The sequence below is a fragment of the Notothenia rossii genome (assembly GCF_949606895.1).
Source record: "Notothenia rossii genome assembly, chromosome: 2".
Classification (NCBI taxonomy): Eukaryota; Metazoa; Chordata; class Actinopteri; order Perciformes; family Nototheniidae; genus Notothenia; species Notothenia rossii.
The window spans coordinates 53,043,336-53,064,342 of NC_136904.1; the positions used below are offsets into that span (position 1 = coordinate 53,043,336).

General features: G+C 46.5%; 1 protein-coding gene across 1 annotated transcript in view; it reads left to right on the plus strand.

The window, feature by feature from the left end:
- Positions 1-14,539: 14,539 nt before the first annotated feature.
- LOC307030719 (uncharacterized protein) overlaps positions 14,540-21,007 on the plus strand; it is a 31,670-nt gene continuing 25,202 nt past the window's right edge. Inside the window, exons 1-2 of the mRNA XM_079667334.1 lie at positions 14,540-14,790; positions 14,864-14,932. Coding sequence (XP_079523460.1) covers positions 14,767-14,790; positions 14,864-14,932 — 93 coding nt within the window. The 5' untranslated portion in view covers positions 14,540-14,766. The remainder of the gene's footprint in view (positions 14,791-14,863; positions 14,933-21,007) is intronic.

The following is a 21,007-nucleotide window of genomic DNA, read 5'->3' on the forward strand; positions in this document are numbered from 1 at the left end:
TTGTAGAAACATCTACTTCTTATATCCGTTAGCATAGCTAGCACCAGATTCTAATAACAACAGTGCCGGTACCGGTGCGCCCTCTCCCTTGCTCGCTCTCTCGCTACCACGCTCGCACTTTGGCTGTGAGCTGCGGGTGCCTGATAAGCCCACATCCCCCACTTTCATCACTTACACCGTACAGGGAAAATTAAACGTGTAACCGGGGTGAAAAGGGTGTTACATTTACTTAATTATGAATGTTGTTACATCAAGGCCGAAAATTAGGATGAGCGCCAATGGTCAAAAATGTTTTTTCCCACCCAGAGCTACCAGCGCAGCGCCCCCCAGATCTGGCGCCCTAGGCGACCGCCTGTGTCGCCTATGCCAGAAATTGGCCCTGCCTAGTACATACAGTGGCAATGTCTCAAGATTTAGCAAAACTACACCTTTATTGAACATACAGTAACACAAATACTACAAATCCAAATAACAAACAATCAAAAATGAAAAAGGGTCGCCACTTATTATTATTTTAAGAAAAAAAAATGTTGGTACCTGGCTGGCACCCCCTAGCAGCGGCGCTCATATTTCAGCAGCGGCGCTGCGCCGCCACTATTTATATATAGGGGAAACACTGATGTACTGTTTGTGATCGTTGTTGTGCCCTCACTCGTGGCCTGCACCTTGACGTGGTGAGTGGGCTTTAAACTAAGACAGGCCATTTATGTTTGAAATATCATGCTAACAAACCTGCAATTACAGAATTGAATGATAGTGGTTAAATATGTTCATGTCTTGCTCACATTATTTGTTATCCTTTTCCACATAGCCTCTCAGATGGATTCCTGTTTCATCTGTTGGTTTGCCACTGTCCAGTGTCTGCCAGCTGGCTCCCTCTCAGAAGTGCCATCTTCTGTCAACAGAAAGAACTGTTGAACACTTGTCACTATATGAAGCTCAGCGCAAGTTCTTTCAGGAAGACTGGGTATGTATACATTCACTCCGCAGCTGCTTATAATCAGCTCATCACGGGCGCTGTCTTTAACCTATTACATTCACCTCATTCTCCAGCAGCCAATCACCGTGCTGCAGCCAAACTTTAAAAGTGTTCTCCTCTCTCCTGCAGTCAGCTGTGATTGCAGGTGTTCATCCTGCCGCCCGCCTCCTCTCCACCCACCTCCGTTCATCATATCCAGAGCCAGGAGAGCTAATCCAAAGACCTCATCACACCTCCTCTTCATCCCATCTCCTCATCAAATCCAGATATTCAGCATCATCATCACCAGTGTCTAGACCCCGGGGGGTTCCCTATATGCTCACAGCTTTTCCTCCTTTAGATATAAGATTTTAGGATTGGGGTCTAATCGCCAAAGAATGAACATTTATCATATGTCAATAAATGTTCTTTAAACAAAATGAAGTCTCTCCTGATTGAACTGTCTGGACCCCATCCTCAACTTTTTTTCAAACCATGAAATGCCTTCAGAGGGCTTTCCTGTTGATCATGTTTGGTGGATTTTTTAATATAATAATTGCGATCAATATTATATATATTACCTTTTAATTTATATAAATTGTATTTACATTTGTTGTCACTATTTGTTCCACCTATGCCAGCCATCAGAGGTATACATGTGTTAACTGTGTTAATGTCTTTTAGGTTTCATTTCTTATTTTTGTGAATTTCTATATAAAATGCTGATTTCTACCTGAAATGGTTATGTATTTTTAATTACATTTTTGTACAGCTTTGACTTTTTCAGCTGAATAAATATTATAACTCTACATGGTTTTGTTCAGCATTGCCAGCTTCACTGTTGAGCTTTAGGTTGTGCCCAGCATTCTCCTGTGCTCTGAAATCAAAATGTGGATAAGCATAAAACAACACTAAAATAAACACTACAATACAACTTGTTATTTGACACACACAAGGTTGTTCATTTGTGTCTATAGATATACAACACAGGCTATATACATATGTATATACATATATATATATTTATATATATATATATATATATATATATATATATATACAAGTATAATTAAGACAACTGTTAATTTGATTAGAGCTTTGACACATATATATTTATATATCTATAAGTATGACAACTTCCTTGGGCGATATCATATGGTATAGCTAATTAATCTGGGTCAAAACGTGTTGTGCCCACATGCAAAGGTTATAAACTCTGGCTTATCCCTGCATGCATTATAGTAATAGCAAACAGTAACGTTCAACTCCTTTAATGGTATATTGCAAGTGCAATAAGAAGCTACAGGGACGTTAATCTACGTCGGTAATATTAACTTTATTTAATAAAAGATTTACATCATACAGCCCATGTAGTATAATATTTTACAAATGATGAATTACAGCAAACATGTGCAATATATCCATTATTAAAGCTCCGTGGGCTGGCAGTAAGGCGATATGGGTCCGTTCTTATTGTGCATCCATGGGTAAAGGTAAAACTCATTTAGTACTGAACACGTCACATCACATGAACGTGCCGGGCGGCGCCGTCCCGTGGGTTAGATGCACGTTCATAGTGCAGGGGGAAATAACTCTCAGAATAACGTTATTAGCACATTTTTACAACTTGAGGAACGAATGTTTTTAATAAGGGCTATACAAGTGTTCATACTGGGTAGTTTATTTATTTAAAAAAAAAATATCCAACGATTTACAGACCATTCTTTCCCAATGTAAGTCAATGGGAAAAAGTGTTTCCGGGCCTGGCAACCAAACGGAAGTGTAGTAACGCCGTTTGGCCAGCATGAATATTTTCATCTGAGTCCGGTGTGAGTACCATATGTGTTCGGGGTACCATATGTGTTTGGGGGCCGTCTCTTACCAATGACGTCACGCATTGTACGCATTGTGATTGGCTGTACGGTAATTTACCCAGGGGTGCTCGGGGGCAAATCACATCTACAGATCATGACGAACCGAGTTGAACTATTCCTATACTCCTAGCGTGTGAAAATGTTTGTGAAAAACATGTAAAAAAACATGAAAACGGAGCAATGGCTGTACGCCATTGGCTGTACGGCAACTCAAGAGGACCACCATACACGGTCAAATTCCGAACATTTAAACATAGCCTTCACTTCATTCTTTACTTTGTCCGTTATTATATGTAGAAGATATTACTTTTTTCTCCGTCATGTTGTTTCCATAGCAACAACTTCAAACAGGAAGTTAACCTAAATTACATTTAAGACACTGCAAGGATGGGACGTTGTTGACCTCAACTGATGGAGTGTTAGGGCGTTGGAAGGAGCACTTTGAGGAACTCCTGAACCCGACAACTCCGCCCTCTATGTTAGAGGCAGAGCTGGAGTATGACGGGGGATCGACACCAATCTCCCGGGGGGAGGTCACTGAGGTCGTCAAACAACTTCACAGTGGCAAAGCCCCGGGGGTGGATGAGATCCGCCCAAAAATGCTGAAGGTTCTGGGTGTTGAGGGACTGTCATGGTTGACATGTCTCATCAACGTTGCGTGGAAGTCGGAAACAGTACCGAAGGAGTGGCAGACCGGGGTGGTGGTTCCCCTTTTTAAAAAGGGGGATCAGAGGGTGTGTGCCAATTACAGAGGCATCACACTACTCAGCCTCCCCGGGAAAGTTTACTCTAAGGTACTCAAAAGGAGGGTCAGGCCGATTGTCGGACCTCAGATTGAGGAGGAACAATGCGGATTCCGTCCTGGTCGTGGAACGACGGATCAGCTTTTTACTCTCGCAAGGATCCTGGAGGGGGCCTGGGAGTACGCTTATCCAGTCTACATGTGTTTTGTAGACTTGGAGAAGGCGTATGACCGGGTTCCCAGGGAGTCACTGTGGGATGTGCTGCGGGAGTATGGGGTGAGGGGGTCTCTACTCAGGGCCATCCAATCTCTGTACTCCCAAAGCGAGAGCTGTGTCCGGGTCCTCGGCAGTAAGTCGGACCCATTTCAGGTGAGGGTTGGCCTCCGCCAGGGCTGCGCTTTGTCACCAATCCTGTTTGTAATATACATGGATCGGATTTCGAGGCGTAGTCGTGGGGGAGGGGGTCTGCAGTTCGGTGGACTAAGGATTGCACCACTGCTTTTTGCAGATGATGTGGTTCTGATGGCTTCATCGGTCTGCGACCTTCAGCACTCACTGGATCGGTTCGCAACCGAGTGTGAAGCGGCTGGGATGAGGATCAGCACCTCCAAATCTGAGGCCATGGTTCTCAGCAGGAAACCGATGGACTGTCCACTCCAAGTAGGGAATGAGTCCTTACCCCAAATGAAGGAGTTCAAGTATCTCGGGGTCTTGTTCTCGAGTGAGGGAACAATGGAGCGTGAGATGGGTCGGAGAATCGGAGCAGCGGGAGCGGTACTGCAGTCTCTTTACCGCACCGTTGTGACGAAAAGGGAGCTGAGCCAGAAGGCAAAGCTCTCTGTCTACCGCGCCATTTTCGTTCCTACCCTCACCTATGGTTATGAAGGATGGGTCATGACCGAAATAACGAGATCGCGGGTACAAGCGGCTGAGATGGGTTTTCTCCGCAGGGTGGCTGGTGTCTCCCTTAGGGATAAGGTGAGAAGTTCGGTCATCCGGGAGGGACTCGGAGTTGAACCGCTTCTCCTTCGCGTCGAAAGGAGCCAGTTGAGGTGGTTCGGGCACCTAGTTAGGATGCCACCTGGGCGCCTCCCTAGGGAGGTGTTCCAGGCACGTCCAGCTGGGAAGAGACCGAGGGGTAGACCTAGAACCAGATTGAGGGATTATATATCTTCTCTGGCCTGGGAGCGCCTTGGGATCCCCCAGTCAGAGCTGGTTGATGTGGCCAGGGAAAAGAAAGTTTGGGGCTCTCTGCTGGAACTGCTACCTCCGCGACCCGACCACGGATAAGCTGGAGAAGATGGATGGATGGATGGACACTGCAACGAAAGTAACAAAAACAATGTAAAATGTTTGTGAAAAACGTGTGCAAAGTCTCTGAAAACGGAGCAGTGGGTGCGATGCTAGCTTTGCGGCTAGTGGTTAGCATTTTCAATGGAAATATACATCGAAACATCATGTTTCAGTAAAAACAAGGCCCCACTGATCATCTACTCTCTGAGACGATTCCAGGGATGCCTGACTTGAGTTTCTAGCACCAGGGAAAGTGGACAAAAGTGCCCCAGATCAGCCTCTTAATTTACCCAGGGCCGAGTGCTTAGCTTTGGGCATGAAAATTCAGGAAACTCCACTGAGTATTTGATTACATATCTCAACTTTGTAAAGGAGTTGGGGGACAAACGACATATCAAATCACATCTCCACATCAAGCCGAAGCTAATTAGAATATTCTTGACTGCCTAGCCTGCGGGGAAATTGGTGTGCGTGATGTCATTGAAGTCATGAGTTTTTTGACGTCATTGGTAAGAGACGGACCCCGAACACATATGGTACCTCGAACACATATGGTACCGATACCGGCGCACTTCCTGGGGGCTTGGTTTTGGGAAATGTATGTGCTTTGGGCCGTGGTTCCGCGTTTGCACCTGCCGGCCACCGTATGTCTGGGTAGCTCGAATGCGTCTATCGTTTTTCCAACCCAGTTTAGATTTAACCACGCCCACTTCCGCATTACGCAAGGATCGACGTAGCTCTACGCGATAGCGTCATAGACTTCATCTTCGGCGGTCGCGTTAAAGCAGGATATTGAATAGTTGTTTTTTGTCTTTCCAAAGGATTTGTTGACTGAAAGTAAACGATCCTGTAATCAAAGCCATATCGAAGAGTCCTGAGATTGTATTACTGGTGTTTTATCATCTATAAATAGCCTGTGTGTATCCTCAAATGTCATTTTCAGGACAAACAAAAGACGTTTTAAATATCTTTTCAGAATAGCCTGTGTGCAGGGCCGCCCCTCCCTACAGGCCAATCACGCAAGCTGCATGGGGCCCCGCCTTGCACAGGGGGCCCCGCCCAGAGGGCCTCAGCTGCTGTGCTCAGTTCTCCGCTCAGTTCTCCGCGCACCCCCCGCGAGAGTGAGAGAGAGGTGACAAGGGGAGCACGTCTGTAACCCGACACCGTTGCAATGAATCGACATCTGACCAATCACGGCTTTGATACGGCCACGAGTGCAGGTGAAGAGATGTCGGTGAAAAGACAGTTTCAGTCCGGCGCAAGCAAGAGGGAAACAAAACAAAACATGAAGAAACTAGAGCATCACTCGAAGGTGGGTTATTATGAGTCAAATGTACAACTTGTGAATGTTGTATAAGTCAAATTGCCATTTGCCATATTAAAACATTAGCTGCAATTCACGACATGAAGAAGGCAGTCTCTGCATAGCATATAGGCTAATGGAGATGGAGTTATTTCCAGCATTCTTTATTTACCATTCATTCAAGTATGTTATATTTCACACAGGCTCCGCCCTCTACTGGACTCTATGGGTACTACTCTCTATCATGCTGTGCGTGCTTTCACCTACTGAGTTTACGTAAACGTAGCCGGCCAATCGGGGCGAGCCTACCTGAATGCGCGCGCAGGCCCACAGTATATAAGGCGGCTACACCCGCCGCCCACTATCCTTTTTCTCTTCAGACGAGCTGACACAAAGAGTTAATACGAAAACTAAGATTGAGAATAAAGAAATGGACTCACCATTGCTAGAAGCTCGGCCATGCCCCACCTGCCCGGGTTTGATCGCGGGCGCGGATCCACACCGGTTCTGCTTCAAGTGTCTGGGGGCCGACCACGCCATGGAAGGTGGTGGACATTCCCCGACCTGCAGTGCCTGTCGGGCACTCCTGCGGCTCCGACGGCAGTATCGCCTGGATCATTTCCGGCAGGCGGAATATGTCGTTCCTGAGGACGATCTGGATCGAGGCGATGTGGAGGTGGTGGAGATGGACGAGGAGGACGGAGAGGTGCCTTTCGTCTTCGCGCTTCCGGCCAGCCATGCTGCCCCGCTTGTCGAGGAGGAAGAAGATGAGGAGGACTTCTCGCTGTCAGGCGGTTCTGGCAGCGTGGGGCCACTACGCCGATGCGTTCGTCAGGATTTCCCGCTGGCGATGGCCATGGCAGCGGAGCGTGCAGGCTTGACGGTTCCTCCTCCGCTACCACCAAGATCGGTGAGCCTATGGCCTGGTCCAGCCGGCTTTTGTCTCGCCCCTGCTGCCGGACGTATGGCAGTGTATGGAGGCGACATGGCGGCAACCTCTCAGGGCGAGAGCTTTGGTTGCCGGCATGACGGGGTTTCTAAGGCTAGAGGGCCAACCGGACTCAGTGTGTCCCGGTGTGCCCCCCTTAGATGAGAGCCTGGTGGCCCATCTACTTCCCCAGGCAGCTGGTTGGGCAGAAGGGGGAAGGCCCCAGCCACTGCTGCCTCGTGACCGTGAGGCGTTGGAATATTTAGATAGGATATTCCGCCTCGGGGCACAGATGGCCGCGGCGGCCAACAACCTGGGCGTGTTGGGGGTATCACTGATTACCCCTCAACCAGAAACCTCCGTCCCCTCGTCTCAGGGCGACTCGGGCGATTATGCGGACCGCTGCATCGGACAGATTAATAATCTGGTGAAGGGTGTGGCGGCTGCAGCTGGCCGTGTGATGTCCCTAGCCACAGTGGGGTCACGTCATGTGTGGTTGGTACTCACGGCATTGTCTAGGTCGGACCGTGACGATCTCCTGGGAGCCCCCATATCCACGGCAGGACTCTTCGGGTCCGTTACCGCGGTAACACAGCGCTTTCGCCGCTTGGAGGAAGAAAGAGAGCAGCTCAGCCGGATGCTGCCGCTGGCTCTCCCTCAGCGGGGCGAGCGCGGGCCGACAGTGAGAAGGAGAGACAGGCGCAGGGCCTCGGCTCCCATAGCTTCCGTTTCCTCTCCTGCTCACCCGCCCAGCTCTGCACGGAGATTCCGGAGGGCTCCACGGAACCAAGCTGGGCGATCCCGGAGAAATCCTGCCCCAGCCCCGTGTCAGCAGAAGGCCGCGGGTTGGGGTGCGCCACCCGCTCGGAGTTGACGGGCAGCGGGAGGAGAGGGCTCTCTCCACCCAGGACGCGAGGATGAATCCTGCCTCCGATATTTATGATCCTACTGTGTGCATAAATAAAAATGATTGCATTTATTCCGGTGTGAGAATCATTCCCTTCCACAATCCCGCACTTCACGGTAATGCCTGTACAGATTCCCCCTTCGCCCCCCCAGTTGTGATTCCAGTACAGGAAGAAACCAGCGGGTGCACGCATGTGATAAACCGCAGGAAGCAATGTCAGAATGCTATGCGGGTACAAGGGCATTATGTGCGGCGTAAGGTTGTTAGAAAACACATCACGCCGCGTGTAAAAGCTCCGTTTAATGCCTCTTTCTCTTTGAGAGAAAACAGCATTACGGCGGGGCACGCGCTCTCGCGTGAGCGGGCTGTGGGGGTTCAGGGACCTCAGTGGAAAATCTGCCATTTTCTTCTCTGGGTGAAAAATGCATTATTGAAAAACGGCCCTTTCTGTGTCAGCCCCCCATGGGTCAAACTTCCTTTTATGGAGAGTTTGACGGCGGAGTGGGCCACCAGGGAGTATCACAACTTTATAGCTGTAGCTCCACAGCTGATGGCACACTCCCTAACACAATGTTATGGGGAATGGAAAGACAGTTGTGTGTTAACAGAGTGGATGGACAGGACACTGAGGCTGGGTTATTCACTACAGTTCCACAGCATCCCTCCTCCATTCAGAGGCATAAGAGAGGCAAATCTGTCATCCCAAGAGGAGATAGGTTTTCTCTCGGCAGAGGTTCAGGCCCTGTTGCAGAAACAGGCGGTGTCTGTTGTGCACCCTCAAGACGGAGAGAAGGGGCATTATTCCCTGTATTTTCTGGTTCCCAAGAAAACAGGGGAATTCAGGCCCATTCTGGATCTTCAAGGTCTGAACCGCCACATTGCATGCAGAAAATTCCAAATGTTGACTATAAAACAGGTGCTGGGGCGGCCGGGCGATTGGTTTACAACCATCGACCTGAAGGACGCTTACTTTCATGTCGAAATTGCCCATAAACACAGGAAGTATTTGCGTTTTGCCTTCTAGGGGGTAGCCTACGAGTACAACAGGCTGCCGTTCGGCTACTCCCTATCCCCACGCACGTTCAGCATATGTTTCACACAGCCCAGTTGATCCTTCATCTAACCAAGTTAGGTTTTGCGATCAATTGGAAGAAGAGCTCCCCCATACCTCATCAGCAGGTAGAATGTCGGGGGGTGGTGCTCGATGCAGGCAGGCTACGGGCCACCCTGACAGAAAACAGACAGGCGTCCCTGTTGCGGGCGGTCTGCAGGCTGCGTCAGGGGGCGACAGTGACAGCTTTGACCATCATGCAGACCTTGGGTTTCATGACGGCTGCTCATTCCGTAGTGCCACTCGGACTCCTGCATGCACGTCGCATGCAGAGCTGGTTTATCAGCCTTCGTTTAGATCTCAGAAGACACAAACGGCATCTGGTGACCATCCTCCCCTCAGTAGAGAGCAACCTCCGATTCTGGGGATCCCCAGAGAATCTGCGGAGGGGAACTCCACTGGGGCAGGTGACCTCCTATATCACAGTCTTTACAGACGCTTCAGTGACAGGATGGGGGGGGGGGCGTGCCTAGAGAGAGCTGTGGGTGGTTGCTGGCCTCTGGCAGAGGCGCGGCACAGCAACCTCCTGGAGCTGCAAGCAGTGATGTTGGTCCTACAGCACTTCAAACCCTTAATACAGGGCAAACATGTGCTAGTAAGGAGCGACAACCGCACCACAGTGGCGTACATCAACAGGCAAGGCGGAGCCCGTTCAATAGCCTTGTTGACCGCAGCAGAGAACCTGTGGCTGTGGGTGTCACAGATTGTGTTGTCTCTAAGGGCCCTGCACATCCCGGGACGGGAGAACGGGGGGGCCGACCTCATGTCAAGAGGCGGACCCCTGCCAGACGAAAGGAGGCTTCACCCGGAGGTGGTGAAGCAGGTCTGGACTCAGTTCGGGAGAGCAGAGGTGGACCTGTTCGCCAATCGGCGCAACAGCCACTGTGCCCTGTGGTTCTCCCTGGCTCGGTGGGACAACCCACCCTTGGGGGTCGACGCATTTGCACACGAGCCATGGCCAAGGAAGCTGCTTTACGCCTTTCCACCGCTGCACCTTATCCCCCCCCTCCTGGAGAGGGTGAGGCGGGAACAGCTGTCAATCATCCTGGTGGCCCCAGATCGCCGCCTGGCGCCGTGGTACGTGTGGTTAACACAGATGATGGTGGGCCAGTCCTGGGCGATTCCTCAGGTCTGGCAAGCGCTGTCTCAGGAAGCAGGTGCAATAGGGGCGTTACCCACTCTGGGCCAACCCCTCCAGGCTTGGCTTCTGAGAGGCACAGGCTGAGACAGGTGGGGCTATCTGACAACGTTATTCAGACTATCCAGGCAGCAAGAGCAGGATCCACCACAGCCTGTTACAGGCCAAAGTGGGCGGGATTCCGGCGATGGTGTGAAGGAAGGAGTCTAGAGCCTTTGTCGTGCACGCTGGGCTCTATTCTTACCTACTTACAGGTACTGGTGGACAGGGGGCTGGCTCATTCCACAATTAAGGTGTACGCAGCAGCCATTTCGTCCTGCCATGAGGGATTTGGAGGCAGGTCAGCCTTCAGTCAGCCGCTTATGACGCGGTTTTTGCAGGGGGTCAGGAGGCAGCGCCCGGTAGTGCGCGCCTCCGCCCCACAGTGGGACCTGCCGTTGGTGCTCGAGGCTCTGGTCACAGAACCATTTGAGCCTCTGGAGCTTTCCTCCCTGAAAGCACTGTCATGGAAGACAGCATTGCTACTTGCCTTGACTTCGGCCAAAAGAGTGTCTGAGTTGACCGCTCTGTCGGTGCACCCAAGCTGTCTGTTGATCCGGGGTGACCATAGCGGGGCGACACTCAGGCCGAACCCCTCCTTTACTCCTAAAAGTATGAGAAATTCATTCAGATCAAGGGCTATTCAGTTCGGTGGCTTTAATCCTCCCCCCCATGTTGGGGCCAGGGAGGCTAAGTTGCACCTCCTCTGCCCAGTGCGGGCGCTAGCATGCTATGTAGAGCGCACGGCTACCATTAGGCGTACTGAACAACTGTTTGTGTGCTTTGGGGATGGTGTGGCTGGAAAAGCTCTCTCCAAGAAGCGCCTAGCAGGATGGCTCTGCGAGTGCATTACACATGCCTATGGACGGGCGGGGTTCGTGCACAGTCTACACGGGCTGTGGCTGTGTCAACAGCCTTATTCAGCGGCGTGAGTGTAGAAGATATATGCATGCCTCTTGGTCTACGCCAGGCTCCTTCATAAAATATTATCTCCTGGACATGTCTGGCTCCTTCTCGTGGTCTGTGCTTGCCGAGGCAACACATGACTGGTGAGAAGGGGGGTGGCTGTGGGTCAGCAGGTGTCTGACCCCCCCCTCTGGACATAAAGCACTTGTGTTTTCCCATGCTCCTGAGGGACTCGGGAGACATGGTGCGCAATCAGCCCCGTACAGGTCTGGAGGCAGGCTGGGAGAGCCTTCCTCACTATTGTCCATGCCCACTCTACACAGAGCGTGAGTGAGTGTTGGGGATGTGGTGCACTTATGGTTTCCCATGCTCCTGAGGGACCTGGGGAAAATGGTGCGCGGTAGGCTCCAGACGCAGTCTCCGCACAGGTCTTTTCCATGCACATTCTACACAAAGTAAGCTGTGTGAGTGTGCCTTATCCAAATTGCGGGCCCGACTTCTCTACGGTTACAACGGGATGGGAGAAAGTGGGGATGCAATGGTGATAAGCCAAAGCCGGTCAGGGATGGTGTGGTGGGTCGATGTTGTTGGATGACAGGGCATGTATATATTGGGGCTCCGCCCACTCTACCCATAGAGTCCAGTAGAGGGAGCCTGTGTGAAATATAACAGGGGGTTACGTATTGTAACCCTAGTTATATAAGCACAGGTGGAGCCCTCTAACTGGGGGCCCTGTATTTCCTAGTCCGCTCGCTGAAGAGTGTATAGGATAGTGGGCGGCGGGTGTAGCCGCCTTATATACTGTGGGCCTGCGCGCGCATTCAGATAGGCTCGCCCCGATTGGCCGGCTACGTTTACGTAAACTCAGTAGGTGAAAGCACGCACAGCATGATAGAGAGTAGTACCCATAGAGTCCAGTAGAGGGCTCCGCCTGTGCTTGTATAATTCGGGTTACAATACGTAACCCCCTGTTATGCCTTGTATCTGCTAATGTACAGGAGGAAGAGTGATAAACTGTCTGTCTAGTTGGCTTACATAACAGTTAAAGTTTACAGCCTAAAAAACATGGAGCATTTTTTCCCCTTTTATTCATTTTTATGTCAATTTGCACATTTCATGGTGATGCTCAGCCTCTCCCCTTAACTCCTAACAGTCATCATCATGTCAACCACAACACAGAGAAATACTGATAGAAATGTGTGTGTAGTTGTTGATACATTGCTGACAGAGGGAACTACATTTGAATACAGATTTAAGAAATATCAGTTTTTGAGCATGTCATAAGCATGTTTTGTCTTTACTATATTAAAACTATATTATAATAATATAATATAGTATTTGTATTATTGAATTGATTATGATTATTAGTAGAAGTAGTTTATTTGCATTAATTATATTTTAATCTTTTTGAGGCTAGTATTTGGCAGGAAATGCAGACGTATTCATTAAACGCATACTGAACGACATACATGCATATTTACCATTTACCTCACTGTATAAAAAAGTAACTGTGTTGATAATAATAATAAACAGGAATTATATTTGCAAAGTAGCCTACTTTGTTTCCAAAAAAAAATGTTTCACTCCTGTCGGTTGGGGGGGGGGGGGCTCATCTCACAATGTCGCTTGGGGCCCCAAGTTGGCCAGGGGCGGCCCTGCCTGTGTGTATCCTCAAATGTCGTCCTGAGATTGTATTACTGGTGTTTTATCATCTATAAATAGCCTGTGTGTGTCCTCAAATGTCGTTTTCAGGACAAACAAAAGACGTTTTAAATATCTTATCTGTGTGTATCCTCAAATGTCGTCCTAAAATTGTATTACTAGTGTTTTATCATTTATAAATAGCCTGTGTGTATCCTCAAATGTCGTTTTCAGGACAAACAAAAGACGTTTTAAATATCTTATCAGCTGGTGTAAGTGCAGAATATTGAATATAACCTTGACTATTACTGTGTACTTCATTTATCTGACAGCATTATTTAATGATACTATTTTATATATATATATATATATATATATATACACACATTCATTTATAAACATATATATATATATATATATATATATATATAAACACACACTTATATGTACTCACACATGTATTTATTCATTTATACACACAGATGTATTCATTCATTTATAGACACACTCACATATATACACTTTATAGTAATTCATTTGTACACACACACATACATATATATATATATATATATATATAAAAAACAACACAATATAATAAAAACAGTTGCAATAATAACATAATATGGTATGATCAATTCTACCCTTTTGTTTTTGCTCCCATATTTCAATTAAAAGATATTTTTCAAAATCAATATTGGTGGGGGCTCTTTTGCAAAGATAATCAATAACACCACCTGACAGTTTTTGCAGATTATAAAGCATACTTATTACTTACACACATGTGCGATGGTCCCAAAAACGCCAAAATCTGCACTGGAAAAAAATATATCCATTTATTAGGCACTCTGAATACTGGTTGACTGTGTAATAATCATGTCTTTTAATTGGTGTATATGTCTCACCAGGTGAAGGCTGGGACAGTGGGAGGGGTGAGGTAGGAACAGGGAACTGCTGAATGCTGAAGTCCCAGGATACAATCCCAAATTGACTGCATGATCCACTTACCTGTTTGCATCAACTGCAGGAGGTCTTAAATGACGAATTAACATTACCTCAGCACTGCCTAAGTGTGGTCGTCAGTCAAATTGACAAAGAAGCACTATTATATTGTATATTATGCGTTTAAAAGGACGGTATTTCGCTTGTCAGATTCAGATTTCGCGGGTGTGCCGCGGAAGCAGTGATGTAAACATAGGGATGTAACGCCAGGTTGATGCTGTGACGTAACGCCGCGTCGATGCTTGCGTAATGCGGAAGTGGGATCTAAACTGGGATGGAAAAACGATAGACGCAGCCCGCGTGGGTTGGAAAAGCGATAGACGCAGCCCGCGTGATGTTCCTTCCGACATTTTGGACATTAAATTGTAAACACCGAAATTGTCCATTCGAATTTTTTTAACTCGAATTTTTGGGATCTGAATTTGACCATTCAAATTGTTTTTACTTGAATTATTACATTTGTATTTCACATAAATAAATTAGGAGCAAAACAATTCAGATACATGATTTTCAAAGTAATTATTTTCAAATTTGGTGTCTGATAAAATTAAAATACTTCTGTATCTTGTTTGCTTCCATACCACTTTCCCCACACACTTTAATGTTCGCTACAGAAACCCCCAGCCTAATTTCCTCCATCATAGTTCTCCTCTCGTCAAAACCGTCTCCTCTCTCCTTTTTCCTCTCCTTATTCTCCTAATCCTCAATTCTCCTGGGTTGGATGATGTCGTCGTCGTCGTCCCCCCCCCCCTCCCCTCCCCAAACACTACTGGCATTGACAGTGCGCTGCGTCAACTGCACTCCGGTTAACTTTCACTTTCCGTACTGGTTTCTCTGTCTCTTTGTCCCACACGCAGAACAGATTTACCTCTCTCATTTATCGTGTCGTGTGTCATTTGTTGACACACTTTCGTTGTCAGGTCATGGCTGATATCCCGATAAATAAGGTAAGGATTTCTGAAGAATATGAAGGCTGTGCACGTTAGACTGTCGGACTAATGTATTGTTGTTCATTGTCAGATGGTGAGTGCCGTAGAAGAAGAAGGCGGAGAATTGGAGGAGGCTAAGAAAGAGCTGGAGACCTGGAAGGTAAGAGGCACAATACTGCTGCCCACAGCATTCAACCCTACAGTCCCGTGATCAGAGCCTTACATTCCGGGGGACCACGAAGGCACCATTTTAACCGACGTGTTTTCGCGTACAGGCTGAACAGACATGCCTGGATATTAGAGTCAATCTCATGGAATGAGAGTGGTAGGGTGTTGAAACCCTGAGAGAGGCCTCATGTAACCGCGGTTAGGGTGTTCTCAGCATGTTGCTGCTTAAAATAACTTCTGTGAGCAAAAATAGTTTAGGCCTACAAAACCAGTTACTTTCACTTTCACCTAGACATTTGTATTGTGACCAGTGGCAGCTCCAGAGTATTTTTGTTGGGTAATCTATGGTAGGGGCTCAAGTCAGTATTTGCAATGTAATTACATACACGCTATATCGCCCCCCTTGACAGTGAAACGGAAAGGTTTAGATTATTTCCCTGTCTCAATCCAAATTGAACTGTAGTAAATAAAAAGGGCGACCTGGAGCCAATCCTGCAATTTCCCCACAGGTGAAAGAGTTGACATGCTGAAAACCCAACCCCTGGAGGGGGGTCTCGGAGGATTCTCCGCCAGGAGATTTTTGAAATACTAACATAAAATACACATTCTGGTACTCTCTTAAGAAGTAAAATAAATAAATCTATTACTACACGACATATTTAAAAAAATGAATGCCATTTTAGTTTTTTGTTACTTTGTTCTGAAAGCTGAACCTGCTGCTCCTCACAGAGAGAAGAGGGAAGAGGCTGTGTGAATTAGTTTACATTGTGGATAAGGGTGGATAGCCCCCATTGTTCTGAGTGTCAACATGAAAGACAGCCCACACACCTATCAATCATCAAACCGTGGGGTCTTATTTGTTGATTTCTATCAACACGTAGTGTTGTATCAATGTATATAGAGATGTACTCCCCAAACTGTAGGCTAGGGAAGGCTAAGCCTTCCCAAATATTTGTGTCACTGCATCCTGGTAAAATAAAAAATATAATGTATAATGTTTGTGTCTTTGACATAAGCGCTGCTATGCAGCCACCTGTGCCCTGCACTATGAAGCCAGTTCAACAGACCCTGGATATGTTTGAGTTATCTTAATAACTGCTTTCACTGAGTTGATCTCTTTTCTATAGACGCCGGAGGCGGGCAGCATCAGGTAAAAAAAAAGTTATTTAGCCTTCCCAAACCTGAGCCTCACGCGCCGCCTATGGTACTACCGCAAAAGTATTCTCAGTCGGGACTTCCTGCAACAACACCACGCCGTTATCGTGATTCTGATTGGCCAGAAGACATTATCAAAGATGTTTTATTGAGAAAACGATCACTACGTGACAAAAGTTTTCAAAACTGTTTCTGTTCTTCGGTATTTCCAGACAAGTGGCTGAAATCAATCTTACTAACTGCTGTCTGTGCAATTTACTCCGCGCGAGTTGGCGGACTTTATTTTACTTACTTTAAAGGTCCCATGTCCTGCTTTTTCAGTTTTTCACTCGTCCCCTTGTGTGTTATGAAGGTTTTTCTGCATGTAAACGGTGTGCAGAGTCAAAACCCTTAAAGTACACCCTGTAGCGAGTAAACCTCTAACACAGAAAATACCTCCCCAAAACGCCTCGTTGGTGAAACGTCATCATCCATTTGATTCTTCCGGGTACGTGCTTACGAAAGCACGTACCCGGAACTAAATGGGCCAATCCGTGGAGCCGTTACGTTACGTCCGCGGAGCCGTTACATTAAGCCCCCGCTGATTGGTCCAAATTGACCAATCCACACACACACTCAGTGCAGGCAGCTCTGCTGATTTCTGCTCCCTGCTGAAGGCTGACAGTTGGGATCGCGGCGAAATTCTCTCTGCAGACCCATTGTCACAGCGTTTATCAACCTATAAACCTTTTTCTTACTCAATATCAAGCCACGCTTATTGTTTTTATTTCGGCTGTGACTTTGTGTGTGTTCAGGTTGAGTTTGGCTGTGTTTGGCAATGTATCGCTAAACAAGGAAATCAAACCTCCACGGAGCTCAGCGCGATTCACAACGTACCGACCAATCAGAGCACACTGGGCTCACAGGGAGGGGGTGGGGGGGGGAGCTGCAGCGAGCCGTTTAGTGGAGAAAGTGAATACTGCTGAATACACATACTTTACAGAGATGCTGTATGCGAAACCAATGTGAGTTTGGAAAATTGCACAGTATTTTTCTATTTTAGTATACCTCAACAATGGAATTATGATCAGTGGAAATGGCCATGACATGGGACCTTTCACATATTTTTTCATGGTGGGGCTAAGGTGGAGCTAAGCCATTTCTTGGTATGGCTGTAGCCTACTGTAGCCTACCCCTGGCGCCGCCGCTGATTATGACTGTGGGCCTGTACCAATGGGCTGATATAAGGTGCTTTCACACCGCAGTACTTTTCCCACAAAGGTTCATCGGAACTTAGTTCATGAGAACTCTTTAGTTCTCATGAACTAAGTACAGATCGCGCTCACACCGGAATAAGTCCCTGGGGGAGGATTAGGCAAATGAAGCCGCTGACGTCACTTCTTCTACTTCTGCTTTTGGTTTACTGGCAGGCCGCAAACAACTTAACGGCGTATACTGCCACCCGAAGTCCCCGGCCGGAAGTCCCCGGTGTTGGGGACTGGCTTCAGTAGAAGCCTTCCGAGTAAATCGCCAGAAGGCCGACACCTCCTCATCTCCACCGCTCCCATGTTTTGTTTTGTGTTGCCATAAGTTAGTCTCTATGCGTTTGTGCACTGGGCTAATGCTAATAATGCTAATGCAAGGATAATAAAATGGCGGCTTCACAAAACTTTTTGGGAGTTTTACGGGGCGTGGTTTGCAATCAGCCCAGCCACTCTGAAATAGGAACCTTTTTCTCCCACGAAAGTCCCTGCTCTCTAGCAAAAGGGGATAAAAAGGTTCTCATGAACACATTTTAGTTCCGGATTTTTTTGGTGTGAACGCAACATTTCGGAACTATAGCTGAACTACAGTGGGAAAAGTACTGCGGTGTGAAAGCGCCTAATTATACAGACCCGGCGCCAGAACACATCTACAGAGAGGGCATATTCTTTTCATGGGAGGGCACGCAAAAACGTCATGTGCCGCGGCCAGTGGCGGTGCCAGAGATTTTCTTTTGGGAGTGCTTCGGGGTAGCTTGGCGTTTCATAGAGGGTGCTAAAACATGTAGGGTTTCCCATTAAGGTACCGGGCGCTACAGTGGAATTTTCTAATGCAACACTCCCCACACGTGCATACACAGTGTACCCACGACTGTTACAATGAAGGCTCGATAATCAGCTCACGGCATATAGGTGTAAGCAGGGGTAAAGTACTATTTTTATAGGTGGTGTGTGGACCTCACATAGGGGGGTTCGGGGGCAAGCTCCCCCGGGATGATTTATTTTAAAATATTGTTGTTAAAAGCATCAATCTGGTGCACTTTGAGAGCAAAATGAAGAGATCTATGGATACATCTCTCAACACCCATATGAAACAGAACTGTAAACAAATTTACTATTTCTTTTATGGATATTTTACTAATCGGTGTTACGGCTGCTGCCTTCCTGATCGTCTGAGTGTTTTCAGCTGTGTGTTCTATGTAAATGAGCTGTGCGGTTGCCCTCCCGGTATTGGCTCCCATCTCCTGGTCCGCCTCCTGAAGATTGCGATTGGAGCACGCCGGGCCCGACGCACTCCAATCGCAGCTCACAGCCGGCGCACACCTGCTGGAGATGACTACAAAGCTTGGGGACAATCCTCATTCTGGAGGCTCTGTAGGTGGACAGATGCCTCTCGCTACTTGCTCTTTGTTCTGGGGTTAAAACTTGTGTGATTAGTTAGAGTGTAGAGTAGCTTAGTTAGTGTTTAGAGTATAGTTAGGATTTGTGACTGTTGCCTGTAGTTTAGCTGTGTTTCTGTATAGATTATTTGTGTTAGTTGTACCACTTTTAGAGTGAGGTTTTGTTTCGTTCCTTATTTAGTATATTAGTATGTATTTTCCCTGTATGTCTTAAGACTCCCTTTTTTGAGTCCTCCTTTAGTTGGTTATTTGTCAACCTGTGCCCTTTTGGCGCCTTTGTTTGTTTCAGGCTGCTTGCCTGCCATTTTGTTCACAGCTGTTTTAAATAAACACTTATAATTAATACCAATTCCATACTGGTGTGTGTTGCATTCCTCTTCCCCTAGTTGGGACGTAACACTCCCCTTTTAAACTGTATTCTTGTTTTACTGTCATATAGTATTTCTTACCTGTTTTTCATTTATTACTCTTATATTACTATGTGACATCACATACATCGTAGCATTGAAGTTCACAGTTTATTTATAATTACAAAAAAATATATATATATATTTTTACATTTTTATAAATAATAATTTTTAAAAAACGTGGAGGGCAGGAATGTCAAATGGGAGTGCCTGGCAAGAGGTCATGTCAGGCTGGCATGGGAGGGCGGACAGTACGTGGTATTTTATACTGTATATATAACCTATTTATTGTTAAATCATGCCCTAACACAAGTGTTCTTAATGCACAAGAGAAACAAGGTGTTCAGAAAAATAAACTAGGGATGTCCCGATCACCTTTTTTTGCTCCCGATCCGATTCCGATCATTTGATTTTGACAATCTGCCGGTACCTTTTTTTTTACCCGATCCGATCTTTATGCAATGCATTAAGAGAAAAAAAGGTAATAGATAACGGCTGGTCATCCAATGCGATGAATTCAGCTATCTTGGCTGTTATCTTTTTGGCCTTTTCACTGTTCTGGAGCAGTTTATCTTTCCTTTTAAAAGACTCCGCCTTGCAAACATTGCATCTGGCTGTTACACTGCCTTCACTTTACATTTTATAGTACTTCCAAACTCCTGACATTTTCTCTGTCCCGACTCCCGAGTCACCAGCTGAACGTAGCCTCTCGTTAGCTTACTGCTACTATTAGACACTGCACCCTGCCCACTCTGTTGCCAGATTTGAGAGAAATTTAGCAACCAGGTCTATGAAAACAAGCCCAAAAGAAGCAACACATACATGATGTTGTGTAATTTTAAACCAAAACTAAGGCTTCAGGATGACTTTAAGACGTGAACATGTTCATTTTAGTTTTGTAACATTAAATAAAATAATTAAAATAATTGATTAAAAAAAAGAGGAAATTCCCGATCCTCGATTTTTTTCTCACGATTCCGATCTTTTGAAAATCACGTGATCGGCTCCGATCCCCGATCACGTGATCGGATCGGGACATCTCTAAAATAAACTAAAATATAGTATAAAACAGCAGAAAATACTCATGATACCCTAGAACAGGGGTTCCCAAACTTTTTCAGCATGAGACCCAAAACAGAAATGTTGTGGTCCTAAGGGACCCAAGCTCAAAAAATGTCATGATTTTCCATAATATCTACAGTTATAAACAAAGAATGCAACACACCATGAATTTAAAATGTAAATGAAAATATTTATTTAATTATAAAAGTGCATCGCAGCAATTAGGTTTCTCACCAAAACAACCTTCCCTTTGAGCTTGCCCAGAAAAAATAAGGATCAAAGCGGAAAGACGAAACATGGGACGTGCAGTCAAGTATATACAGTACAAATCAAATTTTAATTATAAAATGATCAAAAGTGCAATATTAAGTTTGTCGCTAGCTCAAAAACTATGTCCACACCATTTTAAACTATTTTAAATGAACAAAGAACAAACATGTTGTAAACAGAAAGGGAGCAAACACTAACTATAGGAAGTGCAGTCAAGTGTATACAGTACATCGAAGGTGAAACCACATTTAAATTCTAGGCAGTGCAACATTAAGATTAAAACTGATTAACTTTTTTTTTGTGGAGGCTGACTTGATAGGATGCCCTTAGTGCCCCTCTGTTCCCTTTGAATGCCTGAAAATAACAGAGAAGATATTATCATTAACAATGCTGGGTTATTGGGTGATTTTTAACACCAGCCGGCGTACGAATGTGGACCTGGCAACCGCATTTACAGATGTAGCACTGCATTTCAGACTCCAGCTTACAGGTTCCTGCCTACGACCTGCCAAAGACCAGTATAGAGGAATGT